Source organism: Lactuca serriola, chromosome 6, assembly GCF_051521515.1.
Source record: "Lactuca serriola cultivar US96UC23 chromosome 6, Lser_US96UC23_V15, whole genome shotgun sequence".
Taxonomy (NCBI): Eukaryota; Viridiplantae; Streptophyta; class Magnoliopsida; order Asterales; family Asteraceae; genus Lactuca; species Lactuca serriola.
Window position 1 is genome coordinate 198,352,477 of NC_136413.1, and position 12,588 is coordinate 198,365,064.

General features: G+C 36.2%; 1 protein-coding gene across 1 annotated transcript; it reads right to left on the minus strand.

Moving 5' to 3' along the window:
* Positions 1-10,428: 10,428 nt before the first annotated feature.
* On the minus strand, positions 10,429-12,348 carry LOC145057764 (transcription factor MYB78-like). The gene is made up of 3 exons (XM_079005654.1): positions 12,002-12,348; positions 11,279-11,408; positions 10,429-11,189 (listed from the first exon to the last, which is right to left on the minus strand). Exons 1-3 carry the CDS (start codon positions 12,180-12,182, stop codon positions 10,565-10,567), a joined length of 936 nt encoding a protein of 311 aa, XP_078861780.1. The 5' UTR covers positions 12,183-12,348; the 3' UTR covers positions 10,429-10,564.
* Positions 12,349-12,588: the final 240 nt, after the last annotated feature.

Here is a 12,588-nt window from a genome sequence, read left to right on the forward strand (position 1 = left end):
AGGAATGTTCTTACACTTGCACATATTGGTAAGTTGTGATTTCTTGAATAAGACAAAGACCAATTAGTACCAAATTGCATGTAGGTTTTGTCATGATATAGACACACTAACTCTTGGATATTTGTTTTGTGAAGAAATGTTTCTTGATAAGAGAATCTTATTTGTGAAGAGGTCAGTGGGAGTCTAAATGATCTTGAAAAGTTTCAAGAACTAATCAAGAGTAAACCTATTATTAAACACTAGCACACGACTTGAGGTTTGTAACCTATCGTGTTGACAAAATTTTATTTATGTGCCAATCCAGTTGAGTGATTATGCATATGAGTTCTACGAGTTCTCAATAGGTTGCATAAGGGCAAACACCTTGTTCAATGAAAGTACATTGACCGGCATAGGTGAGCTGCTAGATAACTTGGAAGCAATGGAGGGACGCTTGACGGCAAGTAATTAAGAATGAACAAGTTCTGTCCATAAGAGTTTGAATTTGTCACGAACATTATCTTATGATTATGGTTATGACAAATTCACATGGATAGGAACAAATACACTTTAAAAATCTAAGTGTCATAAGGTTTCTCTCCTTCATGAAAAATGAATGTGAGGAAATGCTTTCACTAAGAAAGATTTTAAGAAGATAGCAACTGTGTAGATTGCAATATCAAATTCGATTATGATTACGACATCCCTCTTCATAGTTCGAATTGTGGGATTTGGCAATTAGTCCGAACATTTGGGACTTAGTAATATAAGGTCTAAAATAGTTTAGACACATATGTGAGCTATCTAAGGGAAGGTGTATAAGTTTGATAAGCTTAGATAAAGGCTTATCGAAGCATATCGTGTTAGAAAAAGATGAACTTTGGAAGTCAATAAGTATTGTTTTCTAGAAGTTTAGCTGATTTCTGAATACGTGTCAAAGCTTGTGGGAGCATAAATGTTATGCTTGAATGGATATTATCATCATGTTAGTGGGAGCATGATTATTATTTAAGTATTGCAAGTTGGCAATATTAGTTATAGAAAAACAAAAGTTTCACTTTGCAAAGTTGCAGGGGTTGAAAAGTTGTTTTTGCTATAATTAAGGGAGAGAATGATAAATCTAAAATCTTAGATCGAGAAATTTTAATTGAATTTAGTCAAGGGTATATTTATTATTTGCATTCTCAAAGTTCGCTTATGATTACGACATCCCTCTTCATAGTTCGAATTTTGAGAACATGGCAAATAGAAATATTATGATGATATTATAGTAAGAAACTGGTAAAGTATCACATTTTTCATTATGAATTGTATCCCATATGCTTCGATTATAGGATCGATTGCTTATGTTGTAATAACCGACTGTTCTAAAATTTTCTAAATGCCTAGGGCATTTTGATGGAAAAAGGGAATAGAACTAGATTTGACTAAAATAATTAAACAACTGTCAAGGACAATCTAAGGTTCGCGAAGGATTGGTTGCTTGTGGATAGTTAGAAGTATAGTCATGGATGGACCATATTGAAATTATTATTAAGAGATAAGATTCTATTTAGAATGAGTTGTCATATGGAAAATATGGAAATGTTTCCATATTGGGAGTTGGATATCGAGAACCAATGCCTAGATTAGAAACTTGTATGCAAGAAGGATGTTCAAAGGAATGTACTTTGAATATGAGACTTCGTGACTATGGAATTGCCTTGTAACAGTCTCCAATAGAGCATTTTGTAACTTCATTGGCCAAGTCTTGGTGACTTTTGTGTTGTGACATTACGAAATGACTGTTGCATAAAATGTTAGAATATTACATATTCTAGTAGTGGCGAGAATTTTGTATTCTTACACTAATGGATTAGGAATTGTGAAATGAGGGTGATTGAAAATGTTATTCAATTATACTATTTCACAAAGTAAGGACCATAGGTAAACATAGTGTGCATGCTAAGAGCATGGGACAATTGTTGTTATAATTCAAGTAAGAAGTTGATTACCCGAAACAACAAATAATGAGTAATCAATATGGTGATTAAATAAAATGTTTTATTTATACCCAAAGTTTGGGGTCATATGAGATTAGTATTATTCTTGTGTTTCACTTTGCATGTTTTGACTTCCTGAATAATAAGATTATTCAAACCCTCCACAGTCGCTCATAATTTGGAAGTATGTATGAAAGAAGACTGTCATGAATCCGTCTGTAGATTATCTAAAATGTTTAGACATAGCACAAGTTTGCTACAGAGTTCATGAGTGCTGCTATAAGATTAGAGTATTGGATTAAACTCACGCTCACTTGGATCGCTTCATGGATTTTATCATGAGTGATTGGTGAGACGGTAATATCTTATACTCTTGAAACCGAGATGTGTGAGTTGTATCTTGTGAGTCGGTTACACATTGATACTATGTAAACGCACCAGTAACTTGGTGTTATAAAACATAATGTTGTGTGTGATTCGGTGAGTGAGTACAAGCAATCATTGAGTCGAAGTTTATCCGTTCCTTTTGCCTAAAGTGGGATAAAAGTGATATCTGTGGGCCCCTCGATGATTTAGTGATGACACCCTAAGCGCTTGGCCAAGCCGAGACTAAGTTCATGTGTTCAATTGTAGTCTGTTGTCAATAGTCATAAATCGGAAATCGGGAAACAACACATAGACTGAGAGAATGATTATATTCCATGACTCATGTCTATACGATATCTAGAATGGAGGAATATATGATCCCTTATCTAAAGGACACGCTTCTGATAAGATCAGAGTTGACAGCGGCTTTTGAAAGCTACGGTTCATGATCGGGTTCTGAAGTCATACGCAAAATAGTTATTAGACTTATCCAAGTTGGAGACTGTTGGATTAGTGTCTAAGTCAATAACTATTTTGGTATGTATTTGACCCGATTATGAGCATGGTCCTTTAAGATTGCCTTCACACTGGTGACTAGACAGGATGACTGTTGAGGAGATAAGATGGTTTATTGTCAAGGTTCTAAAAGGCGTGAGGCGTGGCGTGGCGGCAAGACCAAGCCTCAAGCTTAACGAGTTATGGTGAGCCATGGCGTTTTTCAAGGCGTGATGTAAGGCGGCGATTTTGTATTAATTTATAATTATATTACTGCATAAATATAAATTTATATCAAATATACCTAGTTTTTAGAAGTGTTATATCAACAACTAATAATAGAAAGTTAATAAAAACACAATACTTGTATGTCCAACTAGAAAAGGTATAAAAAAGAGCAAAAAAACGTGTCTCAGCCGAAAAAACACGTGCCATAACATGCCATGCCACACCATATCACGCCTTCCCACGCGCCACGCCTAACAGCAACGTTATGAAGCTTTTCGTAACGGCGACGCCGCGCCTCACGCCATGGCGCGCCTTTTAGAACACTATTTATTGTTAAGAATAATAAATTAGGGTATAAATATGATTTGTTAATATATATGTGAATAATATATTAATTTGGAATCATATTATTAATTAGTATTTAATCAAAAATTAATTAGGAATTAATTTCGGGATTAAAGGAATTAATTAAAAGTATTAATTAAAAGTACAGGGGTTGTTTTGTAATTATTTGATAGTTGAGACTTTGGGCTATTGGATCGCCTTTATTAAGGCTTGAACGAAAATCCTAGAAGGATATAGGAGTTTTCGTCCAAGGGCGTAAGGAAAGGAGTCCATGAAGTTGCTTCGGCCCTAAGCTAAGGGATTAGGGTTTCCACCTTGAAACCCTAGCTAGCCTCAAGTATAAATAGCACCGTAAGGCACTAGAGTTCGACCACCCCTTGGGAAAACCCTAATAGGGACAAAATTTGGAGCTTAGTACCTTTCCTCCTCTCTCTCTCTCATATTCCTCCTCTCACTCAAAGTGTGTTTCTGAGCCATTAGAGGTACTACACTTGTGGTACTTGCTTTCAAGAACTAAGGAAACTCAAGGAATTAGTTGTTACTACTATATAACAACAAAAGGTATGTATTATATTCTCCTATGTCAATTTTGAAAATAGTAGATGCATGCTAGGTTTCCTTTTGTATTCATAAAGTTGTATGACTAATAGTAAAAACATAGATCCGTATTTAGGGTTGCATGTACACATAGGATTGTTTGTATAAAACCCATCATTACTGAGACTAGACCGGAGTGTCCAACGAGCCGTGAGACCAGAGGGTCCATACTGATACCGGACAGGAGGGTCCAACGAGTCGTGAGACCGGAGGGTCCACACCGAGACCGGACTGGAGGGTCCAACGAGCCGTGAGACCGGAGGGTCCACACTATAACCGGACTGGGGGTCCAACAAATTATAGCCATGATAGGCTTATTATCTGTGTATGTGGTATTTTTTGGGAACTCACTAAGCTGCGTGCTTACCGTGTTATGTGTTATGTGTTTCGGGTTTTTCTTAGGATCACGGGAAGGCACCGGCTTGATTGTACACACCAGTAAAGAGTTATGTTTTGAGGATCCTGGATTTTAATCAAACAGTTATGGAGTTGTGATTTATAAATTAAATAAATGAGATTTTTGTGAAATGTGTTATGAGGATTATGCGATTTAAGAGAAAAAATTGTTTTGAAAATTTTTTGTGTTACAAATTGTTGTCAGATCCTTGGTTTGAGGGATTCGGAGACACCTTCGGGTATGCCTGGACTCAAACTAGGGATTTGAGAAAAAATTTCAAAAGAGTTGATTTTTTCTAAAACGAGCAAGAGTTTCTAAGAGAAATCGAGAAGGAGCAGTGTGTACAATCAGCCAGAGCCCGAAAGGTGACTTTCCTAAAGTACCCTTACTTAGTTATGTTATGAGTTATTATTGAGATATTAGTGATTCTTGTTAGGAGATAGGCTAGGTATTTCATATTTTAGGGCTAGAGTTGCCTGATTTGTGATGCCTTAGCCTAGGAATTTTGCTATATGTGATGTGCTTTGAGTATGTGTGGAGTAAGAGTATTCATCTGATGGCTTAGACCTGAGTGGGTTAGTTCTTTTGTACGGGAAGGACCGCGAGATGCATGGAACTAATGAGTAGTAGACGACAGAGTTCAATGGTGAGACGATTTCAGTTGGGATTGTAGTATTCCCTTGGGTAAAGCGAACTTCGTGACTTGTGTGTCACAATGGGCTGAGATAGTTGTTATGAGAAGGAAGTCAGTGAGACATTTTAGGGCATGCAATGGGTAACCTTTGGAGGTTCAACCGTGGGGTCGGGAGTTGACCTGGTGCTTAGTGTTGAAAGGGATATCTGAGAGGGAGTTGGGGCTGATGATTGTTAGACGTCTGAGGATACTTCTAAGCAAGCATGGTCATTTTCTTGTGTCTAAGGACAGGGTGTTGAGAGTTCTTTGTTCAGATGGGTTTCGATTGCAGTACAGTGGATGGGTCTCTGATGTAATGTGACCCTTTCGTTCCTTGGAGTATGATATGGAGTATTTAGTACGTTTGGTACGAGTGATCGGTGGCATGTAATTGGGTTTTGACTTGTTTCTGTCAGTCTCTACGAGAGAATCAGAGGGACAATGAGTTTTCAGGGTCCGTTATTCGAGGAGCGGATAACATGATGATAGCTTGAGAGGGCGGCTAGGCAGTGATACAGGCCACTAGAGTTTTCAGATTCTGGTGAATCAGAAGGGGGTATTTTAGCGTCAGAAGGGCATGTCCTCTTCCAAGTTTGGGAGTTCATGTTGGGTTTCAGGTGTTTACGGAGAAAGTTAGTTGTCTGGTATGAGGTCCTTTCGCTGGTACTTTTCGGGTTTTTGGGTTCGATCTATGTGACGTTGAGAAGCGATTTAGAGGGCGAAATCTAATTTAAGTGGGGGAAAATTGTAACATCCGGAATTTCGGATACCTTAATGTGTTTAAACTTGAGACTTATAGAGTGACTCGACGAGTCGTGAGTCTGACTTGTCGAGTAGGGCCAAGTTGCCAGCGTGGATTTAATGAGTGGACTCGACGAGTCAGAGAGCTGACTCGCCGAGTAGGTGTTGGGCAGAGTAATCCTATTTTCACGGGGGTTGGGGGCCTATATAAGGGAACTTATAGCCTCATTTGAGGCTCACCTTCACTAAGAGTAAACCCTAACGTCCTTTTGAGCTAGAGAGTGTGAAATGAGCTAATTTTTAGGGTCTTTTGGTACATTTCTTTTGAAGAGGAGGGAAGGAGTCATCAAGGAACAAGAAGGGCGTTAGTGGATCAGTGTTATTTCGTCCAAGAGCTTCTAGAGAAGGTAAAAAGTTCCCACCTTTGTCCTTGTGGTGATTATATCTCATGTTTTGATGATTAGGGCTTTCTATCACCTTTTTGGTTAAGATATGAGTACATGAAGTCCCTTTCTAGGTCTAGACTTCAGATCTGGACCTTGTGAGGTCCAGAGGATCCAAAGGCTCAAGCTTTATTCAGTCATTTAAAGATTTATTGTATTTTGGTGCCTTGTTGGAGCATATATTGGCATTATTGGCCTTATATGCCATGTTCGAACGTAAAACTTGCAGCTTTACATGACAATCAACCCTTAGGATGGTAGATCTAGTGTTTGGAGTGATAGATCTACCCTAAATCGTCTGAATGAGGAATCTAATCGAAGGGACTCGCTGAGTCCATGGCCTGACTCGACGAGTCGGCGAGGGTTTGTCCTTATGGGTTTGTTTGTGCGAAAACTCGGTGAGTTGGGTGTCAACTCGACGAGTTGAGATGGACTTTTTTGGAACTTCTGAGGAAACGAGGGGACTCAACGAGTCGAAAGAGTGCACTCGACGAGTCGGGTCAAACATGAACTGTTGACTCGAGTTTGACTTCTGTTGACTTTAGGCTTCGGTCAACATGAGTATTGGATACCATGGAGGGGTAAAATGGTATTTTACCCACTTCAAGAGTTAGAAAGAGGAAGAATTACCTTTGGTTTACATAGAGTCGAGAATCGAGTATTTATTTAGATAATTACCCTATGTGTTAGGCGATGGCTAGTTCGAGATTCGAGTGCAAGGATGCTTGCTTGCTGTTGAGGTGAGTCTTTTCACTATACTTACCATGATTGGTATCTATGGGTGACCGGAGGGTCTTATGTGTTTATTTGAGTTATGCATCTTGTCTGTGTGATATGTGTATGCTATATTATGTGTTACTGAGACCGGATCGGAGGGTCCAACGAGCCGTGATACCGGACTGGAGGGTCCAATGAGCCGTGAGACTGGAGGGTCCACACCGAGACCGAACTGGAGGGTCCAACGACCGATGAGACTAGAGGGTCCACACTATGACTGAACCGGAGGGTCCAACAATTTATAGCCATGAGAGGCTTCTTATCTGTGTATGTAGTATTTTAGGGAACTCACTAAGCTGTGTGCTTACCGTGTTATGTGTTACGTGTTTCAGGTTTTTCTCAGGATCGCAGGAAGGCACCGGCTTGATTGTACACACCAGTAAAGAGTTATGTTTTGAGGATCCTGGATTTTAATCAAACAATTATGGAGTTGTGATTTGTAAATTAAATTAATGAGATTTTTGTGAAATGTGTTATGAGGATTATGCAATTTAAGCGAAAATTTTCAGTGTTACAAGTTATTATCAGAGGCTTGGTTTGAGGGATTTGGATACACCTTCGCGTATGTCTGGACTCAAACTGGGGATTTGAGAAAAAATTCAAAAGAAATGATTTTTTTAAAAACGAGCAAGAGTTTCTAAGAGAAATCAAGAATGAGCAGTGTGTACAATCAGCTAGAGCACGAATGGTGACTACACAAAGTACCGTTACTTAGTTATGTTATGAGTTATTATTGATATATTAGTGATGCATGCTAGGAGATAGGCTAGGTATTTCATATTTTAGGGTAGAGTTGCCTGATTTGTGATGCCTTAGCTTAGGAATTTTGTTATATGTGATGTGCTTTGAGTATGTGTGGAGTAAGAGTATTCAGCAGGAATATTTCAGAGATAGAGCTTTGAGTAGAGGAGTGATCTGGGAGAGATACATAGATGAGCATTGGAGGAGCCTACTGAGAGAGTAGTTAGATACCCATGTGGGATAGAGTTACTTGAGTTCGGTGACACCTTTTTAGTACGAGTAGAGCAAATAGAGTTGTAACCTAGAGTGGTTTTACGTGATGGTGGTGATTATTCGATGCCCGAATGTTGCTTGCTTCGTGCTTTTGTGGAACTCTTGATGATGGGAGTCAACTACTAAGTGAATATGACGATATTCAGGAGGTAGATGGCTGGCGTCATAAGGAGTTCTTCAGCAACTGATCGCAGAGAAGTGTGAGAACCTAGGAAAAGCCTAGGGAGTGGTCTTAGTTAGATGAGTATGCTGATAGAGGAGAGTAATCGCTGGGGAGCGACCAGGTTTAACGGGATTGGTAATCGAGAAGGTTGAGCGGCTACTTAGGAAATCTATGACGATCCATATGGAAAGTATGGGTAGATGTGGTAGGTAGTATGGACCCGTACTACTGAAAGCAGAGGACCTGTACTAAGATAACTTTTGGTAATAAAAATGCATGTAAACTGTTGTGACTAAAAAATTACATTTATAAAGTTGTCAGAGAAAATATATATGAATTTTTTTACAAAAAAAATCATTTGTGTTTTCCAAAAACAAATAATACTATATTATCAAATAATCTAACCAAACTTGTAAAAATGGATCTGATACCAACTTTTGAGTTTTATTCAAAAATAGTTTAACTATAGTGACAAATTCGACATAATTAGCAATACAAACATTTTTATGTTTGAATAAACTAAAATCATTTTATCTATCAATGATCATTTTGCAGAGCTTATGATGATTAAAACAACCAACAAAAGAAAGAAATTTATAACATTTTAAGACTTTGGTTCCTTTTGACAATTAGTAAGGTGATGACTATTGGACATAAAGATCTTTCTAGTTCGTCCATCAATATCGTTTTCTAACCTAGCATTTGTCCACTTTTGCAACGCGTCTTCGAACATTAATAAAGGAGACGAGCGGATAAATAGAAAGCTACATAGCAACAAAAGAATAATCTTTTTCATGAAATATAGAATTTATAACGGGTAATTTGTATATTTACAACCAATTCTACCATTAAATAAATTATTAAGAAGGAACATCTAGAAGGACGTGGGTTTGTTTCATTTATTAAATACTTGGATATGTTCTTTTCGGTTGGTGGCCTACAAAACTAGGTTTCAAAAATTCTATGACTTGATGTAATGTATCATTATCTAACTTACTAAACTGTATACTTTATTATATAATAAAGTTAGTGGAACCAATTATTCACATCTCAAAGTGCAGAATACCATTAGTGAAACACAGTTCTTCCATTCTTCCAACTATTCAAAAACATATCAAATAATAGAGAATATTACATTTATAAGTAGGTAAAAAGATTGTATTTAATCTATTTATCTTAATCTAAAGCTATTAGGGGTCGATGGAAATATCGGCCATATAGATTGACAGTTCAAATATAATGGTGTGTTTGAATTAATTTTTAAAGCTAAAAGTCTTTTATAAAAACTTTTTGTAAAAGAACTTTTTCTAGAGAAAGGTTTTGTAAAAAAAATTTATTTAAAAGAACTTTTTAAAATATGTTTGGTTTAGGTTTTTAAGTGGCAAAAAGTCAAAAGTCACAAAGAAACATAATTTCATGATTTTTAGAAAATCATTTTTTTTTGTTTTTGGCAAAAAGTTGTATTAAAAAGAATTTTTTATATTTACAAAACATCTTTTGGATAGTTGATTTTTTGCAAAAATTAAAAGTAAAAATTTTTATACTTACCAAACATCTTTTTAGATATTTTTGACTTTTTGCAAAAATTAAAAATCCAAAAGTCATTTTAAAAGTAATCTCAACCACCTTTTAAGTTAGATGTAATTATTTTCAGTTTAAATATTCATATGGTTATTTTAAGAATGTTAATCCATTCAGCCAATACAATCTAGTGATCCATTAGATATTGGATTTTGTCAACCGATGAAATCTAATTCAATATAAATAAATGAACCAAACCTATCCAATTGAACGTTGGATTGAATCGGTTTCATCCAATAAATATTTTTGATTGGTTAATTGGATTTGGATGATTATAATAATGGATATTTATTAGATTAAAATTGGATATTCAATTTTGATTCCATTTAGTTATTCAGTGGATTTTTCAGGATGTTCCATAACCAATCCAATCCAATTGGATTTTGAAATTTTGCATCCAATCAAATTTAATTGTAATTAGATATCCAATTCAGTCGTTGGATTACAATTGAATTGGTTAATTTATACACATTATCAAAATGTACTAATCAAAATAAATTCGAGATATTTCTTTTGATAGTTCGATAAAAATATTGCAAACAACAGTACGATCTAAAATTACCATAACACTCTTTCTTTAAATCTTTATGAACATTTTTTCTTTCTAATGGATTGAATACTTGAAATGACTTAAATAAACCTAAAAATAGATAAATAGAAGTAGTACTTCTTTTGCATTTTTTTTTGGAATTAAAAATTAAAAATAACTATTCTTATGATGAAATCAACAAATATTCCGTAATCTATTTGGCTAAACTATTATCAGAATTTTTGGTTATTTCATCACATACGGTCGAAATGTTGTTGAAAAAATAAAAAGTCGTCGACGTTCCACAAATTATCCGAAAAGTCAATAACGCCGGAGCATTGGTTGTTTTGTTCCACTATTGCTTCAAAATCCATCGTTTGATTGAAGTAACCCGAGGGGCTAATAAGAGAACCATCGAATACGTCACCAATCTTGTTGATGTTTTGAAAGGAATCTTGATTTTGTGTCTGATTCATCGGATAATAACAATCGGTCAAACCTGATACCGGTGAAACCGCGGTGGTTCTTGAATTCTCCTCCGTCGTGTCCGGAGGATTAATTTGGGTATTCCCATAAGTACCAGAGAAAGTTTTGGGCATTACCAGTTTCCTTGTACCACTATTATCCATGTCCACGTCATCGTGGTTGGTGGTGGTGGTGGTGGAGGTTGTTAGGGAGGAAGAATCTCCGGTGTTGGTGGAAGCTGCCTGAATCCGCTCAACCAATCGTGGCATCCAAAGATAACGCATGGTGTCCTTGAATTGTTTGCTATTGACATCGCATTTCAACTGTTTAGCATGCTTTTGAACTCTTGTTCGCCAATAATTCTTTATCTCGTTGTCAGTTCTTCCCGGCAAGTGTTGTGCTATTTTTGACCACCTGTACATTGAATACAGCTAACTGAGCATCCATTGAAATTGTTTAAGAAAATATAACAAATGAATATATAACATGTATTATAAACATACCGATTGCCCCAACGTGAATGAAGTTCAAGAATCAAAAGTTGTTCTTCAAGAGTAATATTTCCACGACGAACATCTGGGCGGAGATAATTAAGCCACCGCAATCTACAACTCTTTCCAGTTCTCTTCAGTCCTGTAGCCATTTATTAGATAAAGTTACATTAATTAAAAGAAAAATTATTTCTTTTCAACAAGATATACTTAATGGAAAAAGAAAGGAAGGTTTAATTAATTGCTAAATTAAGTTTATGGATGTCCATTTAGCCAGAAATGAACTTTTATTTTTATTATTTCCCGTTTCGTTCTAGATACTTGAAGGATATTAAATTTTATTTTCTTTTTTGGAGGATGATTTCCTATAAAACAATAAAAACACTGAAAAAAAAAGTTAAGATTGTTTTGCTAAATTAGGAAAAGTAAACCAATTGAATATTTCTTTACATATTTTACTTAAATAACATACTTTATAAAGCATTTTTACAAAAAGAAATCCCCAGAATCGAAGCTGCTCCTATCTCTTCCGGTGGTTTTTCAAATATATCGGTACTTTAGCTTCAAAATCTTCATTGTGACGTTATTGTTCAACATGTATGTGTTATTGGTAAATTAAAACGCTAGTAAAACGTTGTAGCGAGGATATCGTTACTTAATGTGTGGATCAAACTACACACATGCAACTGTATCATGTGGCAAATTAAGCTACAAGTACTACATATGTATACGTACCAGCACAACGGGCAAGAGAGTTCCATCGGCCTTCGCCGTGATGAGCGATGTAATTGATGAGAGCGAAATCTTCTTCAACAGTCCATGGACCTCTTCGAATATCATCTATCATTATCATGTTCATTTGATCATCTTCTTCACCACCACTCATATCAATACAACTGTTACTCTTAACCTCCATGCACTTTCTTGATATCTTTCTGGATTGATCGGTTCCCAGCTTTATTTATTGGTGTTTCTTGGCCTTCTGATTGAGAGATATAGGTAGAGAAGAGAGGGAGATAATAAGGATAGTAGTAGTCTGGGAAGGGGATTGTTTTTACATTATGGGTTTATATAGAGAAAATGTCGTATAGATGTGTGTGTGTGAACGAAGAGAGAGAGAGCCGCAATAATAAACTCGGAAACCTAAAGAGAATTAAATAATACTTGTTGGCTTTATGGTGCAATAGTTGGCCTTGGAAGTTTGACACTTTGACTTTCTGGCATTGTGGTGCAAAACTGTAAGAAGGTTGGAAAGAGATTTAGTACACGTCCACGACTATTTAAATGTTATTTTTTTCTCTCCGTCAACACTATTTGAATTT